This window comes from Gymnogyps californianus, chromosome 13 (genome assembly GCF_018139145.2).
Source record: "Gymnogyps californianus isolate 813 chromosome 13, ASM1813914v2, whole genome shotgun sequence".
NCBI classification, from domain to species: domain Eukaryota; kingdom Metazoa; phylum Chordata; class Aves; order Accipitriformes; family Cathartidae; genus Gymnogyps; species Gymnogyps californianus.
The window spans coordinates 6,701,273-6,721,189 of NC_059483.1; the positions used below are offsets into that span (position 1 = coordinate 6,701,273).

Sequence of the window (19,917 nt, forward strand, 5' to 3'; positions counted from 1 at the left end):
GAACCACCAAACCTGGAGCAGTCTGCAGCCATTTACGTGAAGAAAGTGTCTTGGGTTGTAAGAAAGCAAAAGCAAAATGGCTTTTCAGGAGGCAGTGTGAATGCAAATCCCTCAATAATATTTAAATATTTTAAGAATATGCTGAATACGTCTAGAAAGGTTCAAATAGCAATTTTAAAGGTATTTAAAAGTCACGTTTTTTTCATCAGGGTTTCACTATGCTCAGTGCGTTCCATACTGAGAAGGAAGCTGGGGCAGGAAAAGAAAGCTCTGATGAAGTGATGAACAAGATTAAGAATACCTCCACATTATGCATGAACAATAGAAGAAACCTTGGTCCCACTTAATGTAAAAGATGTACTGGGAAGAGTGAAAAATTGTAAAAAAGACAAATATCTATTTAAAAAAAGATAAATATATGAGGTTTTTTTTCTTGTTTTAGTGGATTCTTTTAGTTTTATGTGGAATAACAGAAAATTAACTTAAGAGAAAACAACTAAAATTTTGGAGCTGCCAACTGATCTTTATTCACAGAGGTGGACAGATTTTCTAAAAGATGCGGGCTTGACCCCTGAAAGGACAATCGCCGTGTGCCCACTGACCCTAACAGGAAGATGCTATAAAGAAGCAGAGGACATTACTGGGAACACCTCTCTTAGATAACCACAGTACCAAAAGAAGAAATCGGTTAACAAAGGCAAAGGAATAAAACCTCAATCCACAGGAGAAATGGTACTAGCCATGTGACAGCTAGCAAGGGGACAAATCCCAGCTAGTTGTGCTGACACCTGAGTGCCCTCATAGGCCCACAGAGCTTATTGCAGGAGGAGAAGAATTCATGGGCTTCTGAAACGAGGAAGACAAGCTGTTCGTAAGCATAGTGGAGAGGGAAGGTGCGAATTCAGAAGCATGGCTAAGAAACCCTTGCAGAAATAGCCTGCATGTCACACAAAAAGTGCCTGCAGTAACAGGAAAATGAGAGAAAACAGGTCCATCAAAGTGTGAAGCTAGAGGGGTGTGCACGCTAGTCTGAGCTACAGATTCAAGCCCTTTGCTGGCCCTGGCTGTCTCTGAAGTGTGTGGGCAGGACGGTAGATCAGGAGTTGCTCTGGTACCTTCAGACAGCCAATGCACACACTGTGTCCAACTCCACTGCTGAGGAGCAGGTTAGTGATGCTCTAAGCTGCACAGGTTCCCTGTGCTCTGGAGGCAGAGGGCTGGGGACTCCCTGGACATGCTTGACACTGCTTTCCCCAGAAAAAGGGACCCTCTCAAGCTGCTGTAACACAAATGAAGTGAATTCATTTGGGACTTGCTCTGGAGAGGTATTTGGGCAAACGGAGAAAATAATAACAGCCATGACACAGAGCTGAACAGACTGATGCCAATGGTATGTGCTACTGCCAAGTGGCACGCAAGATAAACTGTAGGGAGGAAGGGAGCATTCAAAACCATCCTTCAAAAACAAAACAAAAAAAAAAGACCTTGAAGTAGTGAAGGGAATCATGAAAATAAATGCACAACAGAAGAGGCAAAGAAACAGAAACTGGCATCTCTGTTTCATGACAAGATTTGGCTTTTGTTTTGCTCTCACTGTTGCTACTACATAATTCATTGCTGATTCAGGCAGGTTTTAGGACAATGTCTACTGAATGAGTGGCAAGGAATAATTTATAACTTCTGAGGCTGCCACAGCCTGGCCTCACTGTATTTTTTTCAGTTGAGGCCCCAAAGAAAAAGTTTGCTGGACTTGGCAGGAAGTGATGCGTGGGAACACATGGCAACTTCCCGCCCTTCATAGTACAAATAACACATACTCAGCCTGAATTTCAGCTCATTCAGGAGGAGGACTGCATACGTGAGTCCTATGTACTATGATGGTGTGCTACCCATGATGAGATCTCACAACAAGAGGACAAAAGGACCATTTATCACCCCTGATACTTATTAAAAAGGTTAAGCTGACTCCTACGTATAATTGTATTCTCTCTTAAACAGAAAACAAAACTAGCTCTCCACACAGTCCCACCCACACAGCCCAGTTGTGTCCCAGAGCATGGCTGGCAGGAGTGGAAGGCAATGCAATCTCTCCTCCGTAACGTGAAATCACACTGTCAAAGCATCCGCCTTGACGAGGTGTTTTCTGATGAAATTGGACTGAGAAACACCAAAAGCTTGATTCTGATCCCATTAAGTCACAGTTTGGCCAATGGTATAAACAAGGCAAGACTGAGGTTCAGCTTGTTTTATACACACCACTAAATAGCCATCAGGTGGAGATGGCTCGAGGCAACAGTCAACCTATCTCCCAGTCCTTGTCACCTCTCAAAGGTGATCAGTCTGTTCGGGTGTGAGTATACTACGGTACCTGAACACCCATAGATTTTTAATTAACGGACCCAAACAAGCTTTCTTAGTGACAGATTATGGCTTGAAATCGTATACAGTGTAAAACCCAGTGTGAGATTAAATGGTCTTAATCCTTTCAATATGGTAGGCAAAGAAGGTAAAAAGTTGCAGATGACCTTTTGAAATGTCCTTGTGTACAAAAGAAACAGCAAATCCCAAATCTTTGTGTGAGTTAAAGTACTGATGTCAATGGGACTCCCATGGGAAGTTTTGGGAATTGGCCTTAGCAAGAACAGAACCACTAAATAGGTCAAAGTTTTGACTTAAAACAGGTCAGTATGTCAAAAGTCACAAAGCAAAGTCTAGGATAAAACAAAGGCCAAAGAAAATGCCCCTTCTATTAATTTTTACGAGCAGCACATTGGGCTTTTGAACTGTTCACCAGCCATCTACAAAAGAAGCTATGGGCTGACTACCACAACTAAACTTGAAAGGGGAAGACATTCCTTTGTAGTTCACGTTTGCTGGCTTTGAAGTCACTGTGAGTCTTACCAGTGACTTCAATGGGACTAGCTTTGCACTTTTATATTAGCCATTGTTTTATCCTTACTCCTTTCAAAATTCCAGACAATAACATTTCTTTTTATTGTAATCCTGACAGAGCAATTAGGCTCCAGTCCACACCTGCACCCCAATTTTTTTCTTAAGAGAGCGTTCTTTGAGCTCCTCTTCTCTGAACAGAATTATGAGATCTGAATTAATGGTGTCTCTGCTCTATTCGGTGCCTCTGTTTTTCATGACCTGCTGAAGAACATGAAATTCTTCAAGGCTTGTACAGCTGATCTTTGGTTAAGACCAGCTGTAGGTTTCACCTACGGTTTTATGAGTGTGCTTCACAGAAAAAGAAAAGCTTCTTTTTATCAGGGTAATTAAGCAGTAACAAAATGACAGAATGTGGATTAAAGCGTAGTCATTCACAGGTGCATTCATAGTGTGTTTTTAGTCATGAGTTCAGAAGCTGAATCACATTCCCAGTGTAACAAGCTATGAAATACTGCCTCATAATTTAAAAATTTGAAAGCGTTTTTGAAATAATGAAGCATTTGCTTTGTATCTTTAATATATAAACTGGATACGTACACACCATAAATACTTGCTGAGAAAACATGAGGTTCTCAGCCCTCCAAGGCACCCCCATTTTCTCATCTTTTTGGTGTTGAATGTGCAAGCCTCAGAGCTTTGTCTACACAATCCTCCAGTCCACAACACCCACCAATGCTCCTGTTGAACTTTGGGCTACTACTGGGCCAGCCCCTGCTCCCTTGCTAGTGCCTTTGCAGCATGTGATTGAGGAAAGGTACCCAGAAGAAATAATTTTTCCCAGTGTTTGCTTGTACAGTTCCCCCTTCTCACTCACTTGGGAGGAAGCTGAATGCCAAACGACAGACCTGAAGAGGAAACGTTGGGTGCTTCCAAAACCTGCAGCTATGCCGCCAGCCCTGGAAGCCCAGCCATGGGAAGGATGAGGAGAGCCCAGAGCAGAGCCCACATCGACTCTAGCCGAAATGACCCCCAGGTCTTCAAAGCACCTTTGGGCTGTGGGGTGGTATAAACAACGGCACCGGACATTTACCGTGAAGAATAGCGAGGAATTTTTATGAGATAACTCTGTTTCACAAAGCTGCTGTACAGAGGGATTCTGCAACACGGAGCGGCTTGTTTGGGAAGGGTAACTAATGGAATTAGTACCACTTGCTCCCCGTCTTCTTATGCAATTTATATTTTGCTAAGCACTTCCAAGCCACAGCTCTCTCCCCGATTGCTGCATGGTTTTACCTTGCAGTGGTGGCAGGGGAGCCCCAGAGAGGAATACATGCTGTGGAGCTAGACCTGCTATGAAACCCAGACACAAATAACATGGTGTTTTTCCTTCAGCAAAAAAATCCCCATGGCAAGAAAGAGCATCAGTGATTTCAAAAGACAAAGATTTTTTCCTAGCTTTCTGTAATGTTTGTTACAGGACAAGACCACAGGATTCATTTATTTATCTTTTTTGCCACTGACTTGTCAAATGGCTAAGTAAATCAAAATGAATGGCTGTTGTCCTTTGACATATTTATGAATCAAAACTAATGTGGCACCACAGGGGCCCTGTGAAGTGACGCAAGGGATAATTTTGTCCAGTTATTTATTAGGGGCTTGATCCTGCCACAGAATCTGTTATACTTATCCAAGTGCCTGTACCAGATGCTACACTCTCATTTTTGTGAGTAAATCTTAACGTGACACATGTGCATAGAACCATGCACTAAAGTAGCAGGCAAGGTGGTGTAAACGTATGCTTATGCTTATAGATTTTTCTGTTTTGTTAAATAGAGAACACAACAAAGTTACTAAGTATAATCTATAGACTTAAAGCTATTTACTGGATGGTACACAAACAGAGACATATATACAGGAGGAGCTACTTGCCATCAACACAGGAAGGTCTGTTTCTTGTAGTCCCAGCCACTTTCCCAGGTAGACAGGAGCATTTTACTGTTTGTGATCTTTCCTCAATTCGATTCTTATTACAGCATCTGTGTGCTGCTATAACTTCACACGTTCCTCCTTCTGGTAAAAAAAGAAAAAAGAAAAAAAGAAAAAAAGAAAAAGAGAATATTGACACTCTGATTAGGAAGAGCAGCAGTGGCTAATCAAAGCACCCAGGCATGCTCCTGTCTGTGTCTCTGCACAGCTTCCATACAGGTGGGATTACAACGTTATTTCTCCCATTACTTATGCTCTTGAATAAGCCAGGTGCTGCTATACTTCAGTTTTAATAGGAAATGTAGATAAATGTCCCTCTACAGTAGATATAGCTTGCCTGTCTTATATTAGAAGCTTCTTTGACATCAGCAGAATTTTTGGCCTAAAAATGACTGTGTCAAGGTCTGGGCCTGAAGAAACGTAGGTAACCTACTACAGTAAATGTGCAACAACTGTTGGCTGATTTTGTGCTTGTAATATTGGAGGCCTCTTCCCCAAATATTCTGTCGTACAAGGGCAGGGGTTAAGGGAATCCATCTAGAAATAAGCTTTTCCTCCAAATATTTGATTCTATGCCAATACTCAGCCCTCAGGGAATGACAATCAGCCTCTCCAAATTACAGGATGGTCCAACAGCACTTCCCTTTGTTACCCCACTCACTAAATTGGCAGTTTTAAGGCAGGAAACATTCCCATTGTGTGCAAGATCACCAGGCTTAATTTGTCTTCTCCTTAATTGTTCTTTATGAAAATGTGCAATAGTTTGATTAGGTGGAGAACACAAAGGAGTGATAGACAGATAGATGGTGGCTTAGGGTTTATGAATACTTGGTGTTTGTGGCATATGCTACGCACAGAAATGAAGTGTCGAGTGTGTTGTTCCCATTCATCTTAGCAGTGCAGTGCAAGGAGATGAGACACCACAGTGGGCTAATGCACTGCCCAAGTAATTTCTCAGTTCCTCAGTTCAGAGTGTATTTAGCTCATAATCACCAAGTATTTAATAGTGGCAGTCTGTTCCCCACAGATATTTGGCTACTTTATGAAATTACGGCATAAATTTGGCAGGATTTGTTTAAACTTAGTACAAAACATCATGCACAGCCTACTAAAAAGCAGGATGTATAAGAAGGTTTTCTAGAAAAATATTATTACTTTATGCCACTATGAAATGCTAACTGTACATTGCTTTTACTATAGCATAAAAAGCATTATTCCTGTCTTTGGCTTTCGCTCTTTTTGAAACAACTTTGAGAGCTTTTGAACACTATAGTAATCCTGCAGCCAGGTAGAAGAATAAGCAGTGTGGAGATGCTGATCCATGTCTGGCTGTGAACAAGGGATTTTGGAAGAGGTCTGGGGGTCCAGTGGCATCTCCCTGCTCAGGAGCGATTCCTGTTACCTGGTGATTCTACAAAAGTGACATTTCTGTAGTGAAGCACTGAGGCAGGCAGGCAGAGAGGAATCCCCCCTGACTATATGTTGTTAAGGTTATACGGTGGTGTGCCATAAGGCATACCCACAGCATTAAGTGGTACAACAACTACCAATGAACAGGAACTCCACAAAGTGTGGAAATGTTTTATAATATTAAATTTTCAAACCACTGACCTTCCAGGGTGAGCCAGTGGATGAAAGCCTGTGAACGTACACTAGGGTAAATGAGCTTAGGTTGTGCGGTCACGGGGTTAAACACTGATGAGTTTGCAAGGATGAGACAAGACTAACTCTGCAGTAAATATTTAACTCGTCTGGAGAGAAATGCTGCTTCATGTATTAGTTATTAGGTGCATTTGACTTGCTGACACAAGCTTTTTGAAAGCCAACAGGTGCCGCAGAAGAGAGATCCCAACAATTTAGAAAGCCATCATCTGACGAATGGTCTTTTAAGTGTCTCTTAAGAGTAAGAGGAATTGTGACAATCAACTCAGCCCCAAATGCTTGTATTTTTCTATGAAATAATTCTTCAGATAAACTCCCTGTTCCCCCGTCCAAATCATATTGAAAGCAATGAAGAGATTCTCATTGGCTTAATTCATCTTATGGTCATGCCCTAAGAGAAGAAAGATTTGTGATTTTTTTTTTGATTGCAACCTCAACAATAAAGATAATGCACGCAGTAATAAGCATTTCTAATTTTAGACTACATAGACTGTGGTAAATATCTGTGAATAAGCTAAATGCTTAATTTTCTCTATTAATTTGCTGTATGATAACTAATAACCGCATGAGCTAGTCTTGCTTGTTTGGTTATCTATTCAAAATAATGGGTTGTGGTGGATGAGCTTTATAACACCTTTAATTGTTATGTGGAAGCTCAAGTTGCTGCAGCAATAAAGAATTTAACTCAAAGCGTATAGTTGTTTAGGAGTGGCAAAATATAATGAAACTATAAAAGCAATGAAAAAACACTTTTTTTACCACTAGACAATTAAGTACATTAATTGGAACTTTTATATGCATGGACTATAACTGTAATGCAAATAATAATAACAATATAAAAAGACCCTTCTCAGTGCTGACACAGAAGAAAAAATCCGTCTCACATGGAGAAAGTTCTGTACGTTACACGCCCTGTTTTCCTGGAAAATTTGTTATGTGGGATCAGATTTTTCCAGTAAAGCATGTTTAACCTATAAATGACTACTGGGTAGCATTGCATGCAATGTGTTTTCCTGGTATATATTTTACCAACCATGCATATACATGTTAGACTTTTTAAAAGCCATATACAAAATGGAAATAGATAGAGGTACCCAGACAAATACAAATGGACACAGTGAGACTAGGAAAAAACCTCATTGAAAAAGCACACTTTTGATTATGTTACTCACAGAAATATATAAACCACAAATATACTGAGCGGGGAGGGAGAGAGGTTCAACCTAAATCTCTATTTCAGCTGTGCAAATGAAGAAACAAGTTAAAGCGGGGAGAGGAACATGAATCAGTCTTCAGTTTCCACTGAAGAAATTTTAACATGTTCAGATGTATATGTGAAGTACCTTTTTATTCTGTGATTTTTATTTTTTATTTGCAACTTTCTTTTTTTTTAGGGCGGGGAGGGAGAGGGCCAAGAAATGCTGTAGTACCAATATCTGAGGATTTCGGCTCCTGAGCCAGTGATTTTTTCTCAGTGGTTCTCCTAGATTATGGGAAGACCTGGCAAGATGTTACAGTGCTGAGAGTCCCGAAAAAATAAATGTGAATTATTGACCTGATAGGCTGTGAGTGCAGCAGAAGTTTGAATCTTTGTCACAAAGAACAGAAATGTCTTTTTTTGGAAGTTTATGGTCTATTGAACTAAGGCAGCTTCTGGCTTTGTTTCCACAATAACAGCCTCATCCAACTCGTTCCAGTCAATAGGGAATTTGCCATTGATCTTAAAAGGAGAGGAAAGGGCCCTAAAATCCTCTAAGTGAGTGTCTTCTGAATGTTTTGTTGACAGTTACATTTCATGAAGTGGCTGCTTTATCCACCTGGCAAGAAAAATAACTTATGTTTTTTTAATTCCCTCCTGCTCCAAGAAAATCAGAAAAAGATTAGAAATGGAATAGCAACTTGCAAATCAGGAATAGCTTTGCTCTTTCTTCAAGAAGCTTCAGAGATGGATGAAAACGTCCTAACATGACTTATTTCCTCGTCACACCAAACATTAACAGGACTTGAGAGTAAGAACAGATGATTCTTTCTGAGCACTCAGTTCACAGGATACCCTCACCTTTGCATGAAGGAAATGTGATGCCTACCAAAGCAAAGAATTGGCCGCTGGGAAGGATTCTGGGCTGCTGAAGATGGCAACTATTCTGGCATTACGACTCTGCTCCTATTTCCTAGCCTTCCGGAAGCCTTTGTTCTGCATAGGCTTAAAATATGAAACTGTAGAAATTATACATCATTCTTACTGTAAAACAGGGACCAACTGTTTGTTACTCCTGCAAATGGTTTAATTCTAATTGGAGGACACTAAGCTCCTGAAATCATGTTCATTTTTGTCTCTGTTATAAAGCCACCTTGAGTTTACACACCGCAGAGTGAAATATTTTGTCATAGGTATGAGCCTACTGTGGGTGGCTGTGATTTAAAATATCTAATCACCTATAGGGTTTGAGTGCATGCCTGGCAGAAGCCAAAAAACCATCTTCTAGTCATCTCTGTTTTTTATATCTCTAGCTGAGAGGTAATAACAAAAGCATATTTTGCACTTCAAAATTATAACTCGCCTCTGTATTCTAGCCAAGCCTGAACTTATCAGTAAACAAACATAAAAAAGGCAAACAGCAGTACTGATTTGTGTTATACATTGTGGAAGTCATTAACTATGACTCAGGTAGCAAAACTTATACGTTCTCTCTTTGACAGTGATGACAATTTAATAGTATTTGACTCTGCTGAGTTACATGGAGCATCCTGCAGCAATGAGAGAGGTTGTTTATCAAAATGATAAACATGTTTTCATTTCCTCCTTGGCTGCATGTATGTGATCAGAAGTCTAAGGCCATCAAGAATTCACTTATTCTGGCCACCAGGCAGACATTAAGCTATTCAGGACCATCTGTGCCTGAAATGAGTTCCACTTAATGGACCTTCCTAGGGCAGGTCAGTCATAATGAATGCATGTGTGCATGAATGCATGAGCAAAGCACCGCTTAGGTGAGACTTCTTGGGTTGTTTGGCGGAGGCACAGACGGTTGATAGATAAGATATGCCTTTCTTTTTGGGGTCAGACATGCAGTGATTTTAGAATTCAGATCCTCTGTTACATTTGCTTCCATCTCATCGTCGATGCACCACGCAACCTAATCCAGTTGAAGGTTGTTGTAAGAACTCGTTCACATTACTTGCAAAAAAATAGTGATACCCAAAGAACTTCATAGGCTTTGCTGGTCCAATTCTGCCCTGTGTTACACCATAAGCAATCCACCATGGGAATATGAGCAAAGGAAATCATATGGACCCATTTTATCAACATTTCCAGACAGTTCTTAGGACTCTTACTGGTTTTGATAGCTTGTGCTGGTTTTGGCTGGGATAGAGTTCATTTTCTTCAGAGTAGCTAGTGTGGGGCTATGTTTTGGATCTGTGCTGAAAACAGGGTTGATAATTCAGGGATGTTTTCATTACTGCGGAGCAGTGCTTCCACAGAGTCAAGGCCTTTTCTGCTTCTCACCCCACCCCACCAGAGAGAGGCTGGGGGTGCACAAGGAGTTGGGAGGGGACACAGCCAGGACAGCTGACCCCAGCTGACCAAAGGGATATTCCATACCATAGGATGTCATGCTCAGCATATACAGCTGGGGAAGAAGAAGGAAGAGGGGAACGTTTGGAGTCATGGCATTTGTTTCCAAGTAACCGTTGGGCGTGATGGAGCCCTGCTTTCCTGGAGATGGCTGAGCACCTGCCTGCCGATGGGAAGTGGTGAATGAATTCCTTGTTCTGCTTTGCTTGTGTGCATGGCTTTTGCTTTCCCTATTAAACTGTCTTTATCTCAACCCACGAGTTTTCTCACTTTAGTCTTCTGATTCTCTCCCCCATCCCACTGCAGGGGGAGTGAGCGAGCGGCTGTGTGGGGTTAGTTGCCGGCTGGGGTTAAACCATGACGGTCCTTTTTGGCGCCCAACGTGGGGCTCGAAGGGTTCGAGATAACGACAGATTTGATTGGAATGTGCTAGATCGAATTTATAGCTGTTATTGCTGTTTAGCTATTAATTGACAGGCTTCTGTGCTTGTCATGGGGCTTGCTTGCCTTGCTGTATATTAGACTCTAGTGCTTGTTAGTGGCTGCTTTTTGCTCTTGCTGCTTGCTGTACTGCTGATCATCTGACTCTGCTGTGCCTGGGAGCATTTTGATAACAGCAACGGTGATGCGCCTGGGCTGGCAGATGTCCAGGGCATCGCTGCTGTTTCTGTGCTGCTGTACTGGACAGGCTGGAACTCCAGTGTGAACTCGAGTCGAAGCGACGGTGACCTGTGGATGAGTCCACGTGGGAGCAGGACACCCCAAAGTGTCTGTGGCCGTGGATGAGCCCATGCCAGAGCAGGTACACCTCGAAGCGTCTGTGGTTGTGGTTGTGTCGGTGCCGCAGCAAGTATACCTCTGAAGGGATTGTGGTCCAAGGATAAGTCCACACTGGAGAAGGTACACCTTGAAACATCTGTGGCTGTGGATAAGTCCATGCTGCAGCAGGTACACCTTGAAGCATCAGTGGCTGTGCATGAGGTCATGCTGGAGCATGTCAAAGCGTGTGGCCATCAATAAGCCCATGACAGAGCAGGTACACCCCTGGAGGGACTGCAGCCATGGGTAAGGCCACGTCGGAGCAGGTTTACTTCTGAAGGGACTGTGGCTGAGGGTAAGGCCACGCTGGAGCAGGTATATCTCTGAAGGCATTGTGATCCATGGATAAGGCCATGCGGGAAGAGGTGAACCTCAAAGGGACTGTGACTGAGGGTAAGGCCGTGCTGGAGCAGGTATATCTCTGAAGGCATTGGCGCCCATGGATAAGGCCACACTGGAACAGGTGCACCTCAAAGCGACTGTGGCTGTGGATAATTCTATGCCACAGCAGGTATACCCTGGAGAGACTGTGACTCATAGATAAGGCTCCACTTGGAGCAGGTACAACCCTAAGGGACTGCAGTCTGTGGATAAGTCCAAGCCAGAGCAGGGACAAGGGGAGGAGTTCATTGCAATATTAAACCCTATGGTCTGGTCCAAAGGGACGGGGGTGGACATTGTAATGGATATACCTTTAAAATGTTGTAACCCATGATTTGAGTTGCATGTTATAGGAATTACTATAGCAGGAACCACCTGAACCAGTGGAGGACAATTCTTACAAGAAGCAGTGCAAGTGCAGCAGTGAGCTGACCTGAGCTGGCTTTGGTGCCCTGTAACTCCACACAACACACAGCCTCTCCTGTCCTGAGTGACCACCGTAACAGATGGAGCCCAAAGTCATGGACTAAATGAACTCAATGGACATTTTGTGGACATTTATGGACATTTTACAGACATTTCACAGGAGAGGTCCATAGACTAAGGGAATGATATCTGTGTATTGCATCAAAGGATGGGAAGGGTGGTCGTGGTTAATGAGAATGTATTGGATACTGTGAGACCTGAGCATGACATAAATGGTATGGAATAAGGGGTGGAGAATGTGCTGGTTTTGGCTGGGATAGAGTTCATTTTCTTCAGAGTAGCTAGTATGGGTTATATTTTGGATTTGTGCTGGAAACAGGGTTGATAATTCAGGGATGATTTCGTTACTGCTGAGCAGTGCTTACACAGAGTCAAGGCCTTTTCTGCTTCTCACCCCACCCCACCAGTGAGTAGGCTGGGGGTGCACAAGAGTTGGGAGGGGACACAGCCGGGACAGCTGACCCCAGCTGACCAAAGGGATATTCCATACCATAGGATGTCATGCTCAGCATATACAGCTGGGGGAAGAAGAAGAAGAGGAGTTTGGCGTTTGTCTTTCCAAGTAACCGTTGGGCGTGATGGAGCCCTGCTTTCCTGGAGATGGCTGAGCACCTGCCTGCCGATGGGAAGTGGTGAATGAATTCCTTGTTCTGCTTTGCTTGTGTGCGTGGCTTTTGCTTTCCCTATTAAACTGTCTTTATCTCAACCCACGAGTTTTCTCACTTTTAATCTTCTGATTCTCTCCCCCATCCCACCAGGGGGGAGTGAGTGAGCGGCTGTGTGGGGCTTAGTTGCCAGCTGGGGTTAAACCACGACATAGCTGTATTTATTTATACAGCTTCAACTAGACAGTCTATATTCCATTGTTATCATCATGTTTGGGGTCATATACCCATATGTTATTCTGATAAATGCTTAAGTATATGCAGATGTTGCTAGACCTAGGAGATCAAAGAAAACTTTAAACAGAATTAAAGTTCTTTAGACTTCAAGCAAATGTTTAACAACATGACAGTAAAAATTCTTCAGATACTTGAAGACTTTCTGAAAAAGTGCTTATAGAAACTAATGGGTAAAAAAATTTGCACCCTTGCTATCTCATGTCTTTATACAAACATCCTAGGGAAAGAAAAGGCAACCCTGTGATAGCCAGTTTTACCTTTGCTAAAAAAAAATTCAGATTTGGGGGCTGCAGTTTGAAGAGTTTGCAGTTTGAATAAGCTTTGGAAACTTCCCAGGTGTAATTAATACATTCATAAGCTTTAATCAAAATGTTTATGCCAGCTAATGTGCCAGAACTACAGACTACACTGTGCTCAGGGGAAAATACTATACTTTACGTTACTTTAAGAAATAATAAGCCACTACTATGTTACTTACAAAATAACGTTTTTGCTTCTGACGGGAATATGTAACAGATGGAAAAACAAAGTCCCATGCTACTCCACGAGCCACTTCATAAGTGAACAAATAAAAGACTCCTCATAGCCACGGTGCAATTACACTCCAATTTTTGTTTTACATATAATCCACTGACATTCTGTATCTGCTCCAGAAGGAAAAGGATCAAGCTTACAAGATGCATTTCTGCACACCGAGAGTGACAATGGCTGCAGAGCAATCAGACAGGGCTTAGGGTTTTTATTCATTTTTATAAGGTCGAGGCTAACTGCACGTCAGCTGCCAGAGTGCCATCAGTTCCAATGAAGTTACAAAACAGCTGAATTTGGCCCATGAACTTTAAGTAACACAAAGGTACCATCAAAAAATGGACCCAAGTATAACAAGTCAGCATTAAGCCATACTTAATTCTTTCCCATTATGATAACTGATACAAACAGATTAATGGGCTACTCATTATATATGGAGTTACAGTAACCATGGGCATTTGTAACGCACTGCACATGCTCTGCAAGCCTCCTGCTTACGTACTGGAATTTTTTGCCCAGTGGATCAGAATAGACTGCAGTGGTCTGTTTCCTAAATTTATATTTATATTTTCATTAATATTCAGTATTTTCATTGTTCATTATGTGGGATATATATTATTTTCAGTTTGGGAAGGCGCTATGCAACAGCAGCAACATAAGTGATTCCCACTGTGGGCCATTAAGTGTTAGGTTGAGATATTATTTTCTCGAACGTTGTTGCTATGAAAAGGTTCTGCAGACACAGGGTAGCTCCTCTAAAGAAAATGCTATTTGTTTACAAAAGACCAGAACGAGTCGTTCCATGAGGAGTGTGGCTAGTGAAATTTGGTTTCCCGTGGACTTGCGCCTTATGGTTCATTTTGAACTCCTATTGAGCTTCTTCTGATGTCTACGTCACTTAAAAGAGTACTCATGGAGGTCACAGCTCAGCCGAGAGCCCATGGGACTCTTTTTGGTTCAGGCCCCGATTCCTGTATCACTGGTACAATGACCTTATTTCAAGTAAGACCAATAATGTCATTGTCTTGGTTTGCGTTGACCCATTGCACACATGGTCAGAGTCTGGAGAAGAACTGTTGGACAAAGCAGGTCAGCTACAGCTGGAAGTTAATTTCATACTAAGCCAAAGTTTTGATAGATTCTGGAGTCAGAATTCATAAGCTAAGAGGGGCAATGTGCATTCAGCACAGGCATCTCTGGTTACTTACAGTGCTATAAGCTAATTTTCTAAGAACAGTTTTGACAGAAAAGGCCATTTTCATGAAATCAAACTTTTTTACAAAAATCTATAACAAAAGAATTTCTAGAGGAAAATAATATCTTTAAAATATTTTGTTCAGCAGAATGTTAATATTTCATTTGAATACTAACTCTTGGTTTTTTCATTTTATTTTATTTCCTATTCAGTATAATAGGGGAAGCAGGGATATGCAAAGCTCTAATTAGCACATGGATTTGTAGTCTTTTACAATTTTCTACTAATGCTCTCTGCCATCAGCCACAGGAGGCTTTTTATCTGAGAGATTTACAGATTCTTATACTTACACCCAGAATAGACTCTGATCCTCAAGAAGTAGTTTATTCACAGAAATTAAAAATAAGTATTTTTTGTAAAGGAGAAATAGTAAGGATTCTACTCTTGAATTCACAAAGAAAACCCAGAGCACACCAGTGTATGAGATGTGGGTGGATCTAGGGCAGGCTTATGGATTTCCATATCAAACCAATATACACACTAGAGAATAGGTCTTTCTACTAAAGAGCCTTGCAAATTGATCTCCTGAGAAATTTGCACAGGACCTTATTCTTATGCATATTTAAAAAAAAAAATCTCTTAAAGATGAATCAAAGGAAAAATGGTATCCAGAAAAACAAGGCAGTCTTCTAGCAGCTACCGCCTCTGGCACATTGCATCTCAAATGGCAGCGCAATAACCAGTGTCAGCCGAAGTATTCAAGAGGACAACGGGGCAAGAGTGGCTGGAGAGGAATGCTGATGAGGAATTTGCTTCTAGCTGTTATTGAAGCAGAGTTATGGGTAGTTTTAATTACGATTCTGCATGCCCACGTACAGTATACACAAAAATGACAGAGTTTATGAGAAAATCCCACCTGTTGTGTGTGTATTGCTGTCCCTGACAGCAGAGTGAAAGCAATCAGGCAGAGCTGCCTGCAGAGGACCATACACATGCCCCATATGTTTGATTGCTTTTTTGTCACAGGGAGTATTGAAAGTGAATTGTAATAGGTACTATTAGCATTCTTGTATTGATGAACTACAAAAAGCAGGTATGTAACCCACGAGACAGCCAAGAATCCAATGTTCTCTTAGTGGGGATCTTCAGTCTTTTAATGAGATTTTTTTACTTCAAAGGGAGATCTACTTACAGCATCTTTGAGAAATGGAGGTTAGAAATTAGAAGTTTTGGTGGGATTTGCAGCTCTGGAATGCCATGAAGAGATGTATATGAAGAGGCAGGACTTTGAAAATTCAGAAAGAGAAGAACGTTATTTTTGAGAAATAGCTTAAGTTCCATATCAAAAAGTAATAGACATTATGACTCCAAATTTCATTGACTTTCAGTGAGATACGACACTCCTAAAGGTCTATATCACTTGTAAATGGGATTTCTTGGTCTAAATGATGTAGGCCTAGTAAGGCTGAGCATAAAATCTGGAAGTATCTTTAAAAAAATCTTGCCCTTAGTCACTTGGGTGGTTTGGAAAATTTAATATTTGATATGTCAGAGAGTATAAAAAAAAAACCAGTTTGGGCAAAATAGATGTAATATGCCTGCATTCAAGCAGTGCTCCTCCTATAACTTAAACTGCAGGCAGCAGTATAAAACTAGAGATTAAAGAGACCTACTATGCTATTCTGATCGTCGCTTTGCAGCTGCACAGTTCTTCCCCAGAACAAATTTTCTAGGTAACAAAACTGTGGAGGAATGAACATTTCAGCTGCTGAACAGAAACAAACATTTCCAATATTGGCATCTCCAGTTCCTTGCCAGAGCACAGTGAAAATCCAAAGTGGAATTCGGCCTGAAACTATCCTAACAACAAAATTCGGGTGAACCACAGAATATTGTTCTTGGGGCCTCAAAATGTTGTTCTTCTAAACACTGCCAGCAAAAGGCATCCAAAGAATGGATGTTAAGTTAGAGTCTTAGAAAAGACACACAATGAAAGAAAGACAGGATAACTCTCTTTCCAGATGGAATAGTTAGGCTGGTAAGAAATATGTGATTTAGGCACAGCTGCTGATGAGAAATGAATATAGAAGTGTGCAGGAGAAGTTGTTACTGAGAAAGGATTTAGAAATTATTGTAAGTCAACCATGCGAGCACTGTTTGCTCCTGTCAGAATCTCGCTCTTGCACAACAGGTTTTCCCTGAGCACCTTGATGTTTCTAGATCTCTAAAAAACTGCCTGATTTTTTTATTAAATGCCTTTATCTTCAGCCTACTCTCCAACTTGGGAAACTATATTACACTTTTCCCATCAACCTCGAAAGAGACCCAAAATTGCTTATTAAACTCATAACATATCCTTTATTGTTTCATATGATACACGAAAATCTCACACTTTTAGGACTTCTGTTAAATATTCATAAATAAATCTGCTGATTACAAAGCAGATCAGCAATACCAACTTTAAAATCCAGGGTTTCAGCTGAGAGAAAATGATGCAGGGATCTTAAACTCTTGTGGAAGAGCAGAACAATGTTCTTCTATAGAGTTTGTCTTCTGATATGATTGCTGCAGATAAATTCATCCCTGGATAATTTTATCCACTAAGGTGATTAGCCTATGGAGAGTCTATGATGTGTTTACTGAGCAGAGTAACATAGTTTATGGTAATACTCTTGTCATGCTTTATAAATGTGTGAGGTGGTTTTTATGAAGTAGTTAGATAAGGGGTGGTGAAAGTAATGTGATCCATAAAATATATACAGTGATGAAGAGCTAGGATTGCAAAGATACTATAGACAGACTGATATAGAGAATTATAACCAGTGCAGAAGCTGCATTATTCTTCCAAAGAATCGCAATAAATAAAATAACAAGGAGGAATGGGACTTAAAAGAGTTTGGCCAATGTATAAAACTGAGATGTTAGGGTGGGATCAAAGTGTAGATGTGTTAAATGGGATCTCTTACAGATGGGTTGTCTTGCTGTAGTGGCAGTAACATTTTCATCAATGGGGTTGACCACGTGTTACAAAACCCACGAAAAGGAAAACAAAGGACCATAAGTTACAGCATACGTAATGAAAATGTCACTGTATAGGTGCTGTGTGCCACGAGCAGCAGCAGTAAATTCTATACTCTGCTGCAGCTAAGCAATGTCAAGCAATCATTTCTCAGTCATTTTTCAGTGGACAAGTGTGCACATTATCCCATCCCATATATTCCTCGAGTCATTCACACCGTGACCACGAGCAGCTGGTCCTACATTTGAGTAGAAAACGATACCTTTGCCAGGAACTGACTGTACAATGGTGCAGGACAGAGGATGGAACTGAAGGAACAGAAGCAATCAGTTGTTTTTGCATGGAAAGCGTTTTAGACCACATACATTATCCACAGCAGAAGAACCTGGTAGTCTCCAGCCTAAGGAATTTATAGCACACTCATTACTGAACCTTATTTAGCTTCAAGCACAGACAAACACTTCAGTAAATGTTACAGACTGGATATGTGAACGGCAATATTTTAATTTTCAGACTACTATACTGCGGTTATAAATTAAAGAGTTAAAAAAATTCTCTCTCAAAATAATCTATTTCATCCAGACCTAAGCATGATTAAGCTGTTTTACTACTGGTCAGGACCAAACTATGGCTGTGGAAGAAGGAGGGAAGCAGAGGATGATGTGGGATTCAGACCTTACTGTTCTCAAAATTTAACTCTTCACTGTGGCCGCTTCTATGGGAAGCCTTAGTGGAAGGCTGGTTGCCTCCTCCTCAGCAAAATTTTAAGGGAGAGGGCAGTGGCAATATTTTATTTCATAATAACTTTTGGTTCCTCTTAGTTTCTTCTTTTTGTTTTGTTTTGGTGACATTAATCTCAAATAAAACAAGTCTGACTGATTTTCTCTTTTTCCAAACTACTTTAAACATTCCCCAAACCTCCTTTCCCCTACATTTTCCCATAGTCATTATCCTGAGCTGCCTTCTTTTGCATGAGTCTCCATGTTTTGATGTCTCTCTCCTCCCTGTTTCTGTTGATGAGCAATATTTTATTTCCTGTCACCTTGATTTGCTCTGTCTTTCCGCTCCAGCTCTCAGCATACAGTTCTAACCCTGATTTATTCTGGTTCCCCTCTCCCTCCCTCTCCCTCTTTACCTTTTTTGTAACTGCATTGAATGTTTCTCTCTCTGACAATTTCTTTCTCTTCTCTCTTGAAGCTCCTGGTGAACAACACAATGCAGCACTACCTCCTAATAATTGATCATCTGGCTCCTGTTCAGATTTGTACTGCTTCTTTGAATACATGTGCGATTCAGTTCACTCTGTTCCCTTATAATATGAATTAAAAGGGGCTGCATACTTGAGTGGAAATACATGAAGTCTAGTGAGCAAATAATTTCCTGCTTTGAAAGCAACGTGTGATACATTACAGCATTGGCTTGAAATCCATATTAATTTATTTTTTATTAGTTAAACAGTAGCAGTGTGCAGGGAGCTCTGCAGTTAGCAGAACCAAAGAGGCCAGGCAAAAACGCATTTATTTTTCTCTCTCCTGTTTCCCTTGGTAATGATCAGTATTCATCCAAATACTATCTCTGAGAATTTGGAATCAGCTTTTTTTAATTAAAAGTTGCTTTTTAAACAGATTTTTTTTTTTTAACTAAAACCTTTTTGGTGAAAGACATTGATACTTCATTGGCAAACATGAATAAATTTTAATTCAAGATAAAATCCCTGTCTCAGGTGGGTTATTATTTATATAGTTCAACTACCTTTAGCTAATGATTTCCAGTTTCTTTCCCATATAGTACTATAGCCAAGAAGCTTTATGCCGTACTCACATCCTCCTCAAAAAGGGGAAAGTATCTTGAAAGCTGAAGTCCAGACAGAGAAGGAAACAGGAAATTATTTGAACTATGTCTCTCATGATCACAAAGGAGCCATTTTACATTAAAAAAAAAAAAATTCAACTTTTAGTCCAAAATAAACCAAGCGATGTATTTCAAAGCAATCATGCAAAACGAAAAAAGATATATGCACGTGGCCTTATGCATGTTCTGCAGCTTCCTAAGGAAAAGCAGCTAATCTGATGTGCTGCAGATGATGTGCTAATTGCAGCACTGCACGCAAATGGTTCTCCTTCCCTCGATTCTTCTTAGACTTGTCCTGATGCACGTCCAGCTTTGTCCACTTTCGAGCTAGTTGGAAAAACACCATTTAGTTCAACCCCAAATGTTTTGCTTCAGATAGCTCAGGTTTAACTGCCATCCCATGGGGTTCATACACATCCAGGGTGTGCATCTCCAGGTGAGCCCCACCAGAGAAACTACCCTAATGCTCTGAACCCTCCGTTCAGCTACCTGAATTTCCAATCTTGAAAGTTTTGGATAATGTTGAATATAAACTGGGCTCTCATTAAAAAAAAAAAAAGAGAGAAATGCCTGCAAACTAGAAATAGGGCATCTCTGCCAACTCTTTCTAATAGAATGT

General features: G+C 40.9%; 1 protein-coding gene across 1 annotated transcript in view; it reads right to left on the reverse strand.

Annotated features, from left to right (window-relative positions):
• Window positions 1–19,917, reverse strand: part of TAFA1 (TAFA chemokine like family member 1) — a 243,861-nt gene that overhangs the window by 42,085 nt on the left and 181,859 nt on the right. The window contains exon 4 of the mRNA XM_050904781.1: window positions 4,822–4,962. Coding sequence (XP_050760738.1) covers window positions 4,822–4,962 — 141 coding nt within the window. The remainder of the gene's footprint in view (window positions 1–4,821; window positions 4,963–19,917) is intronic.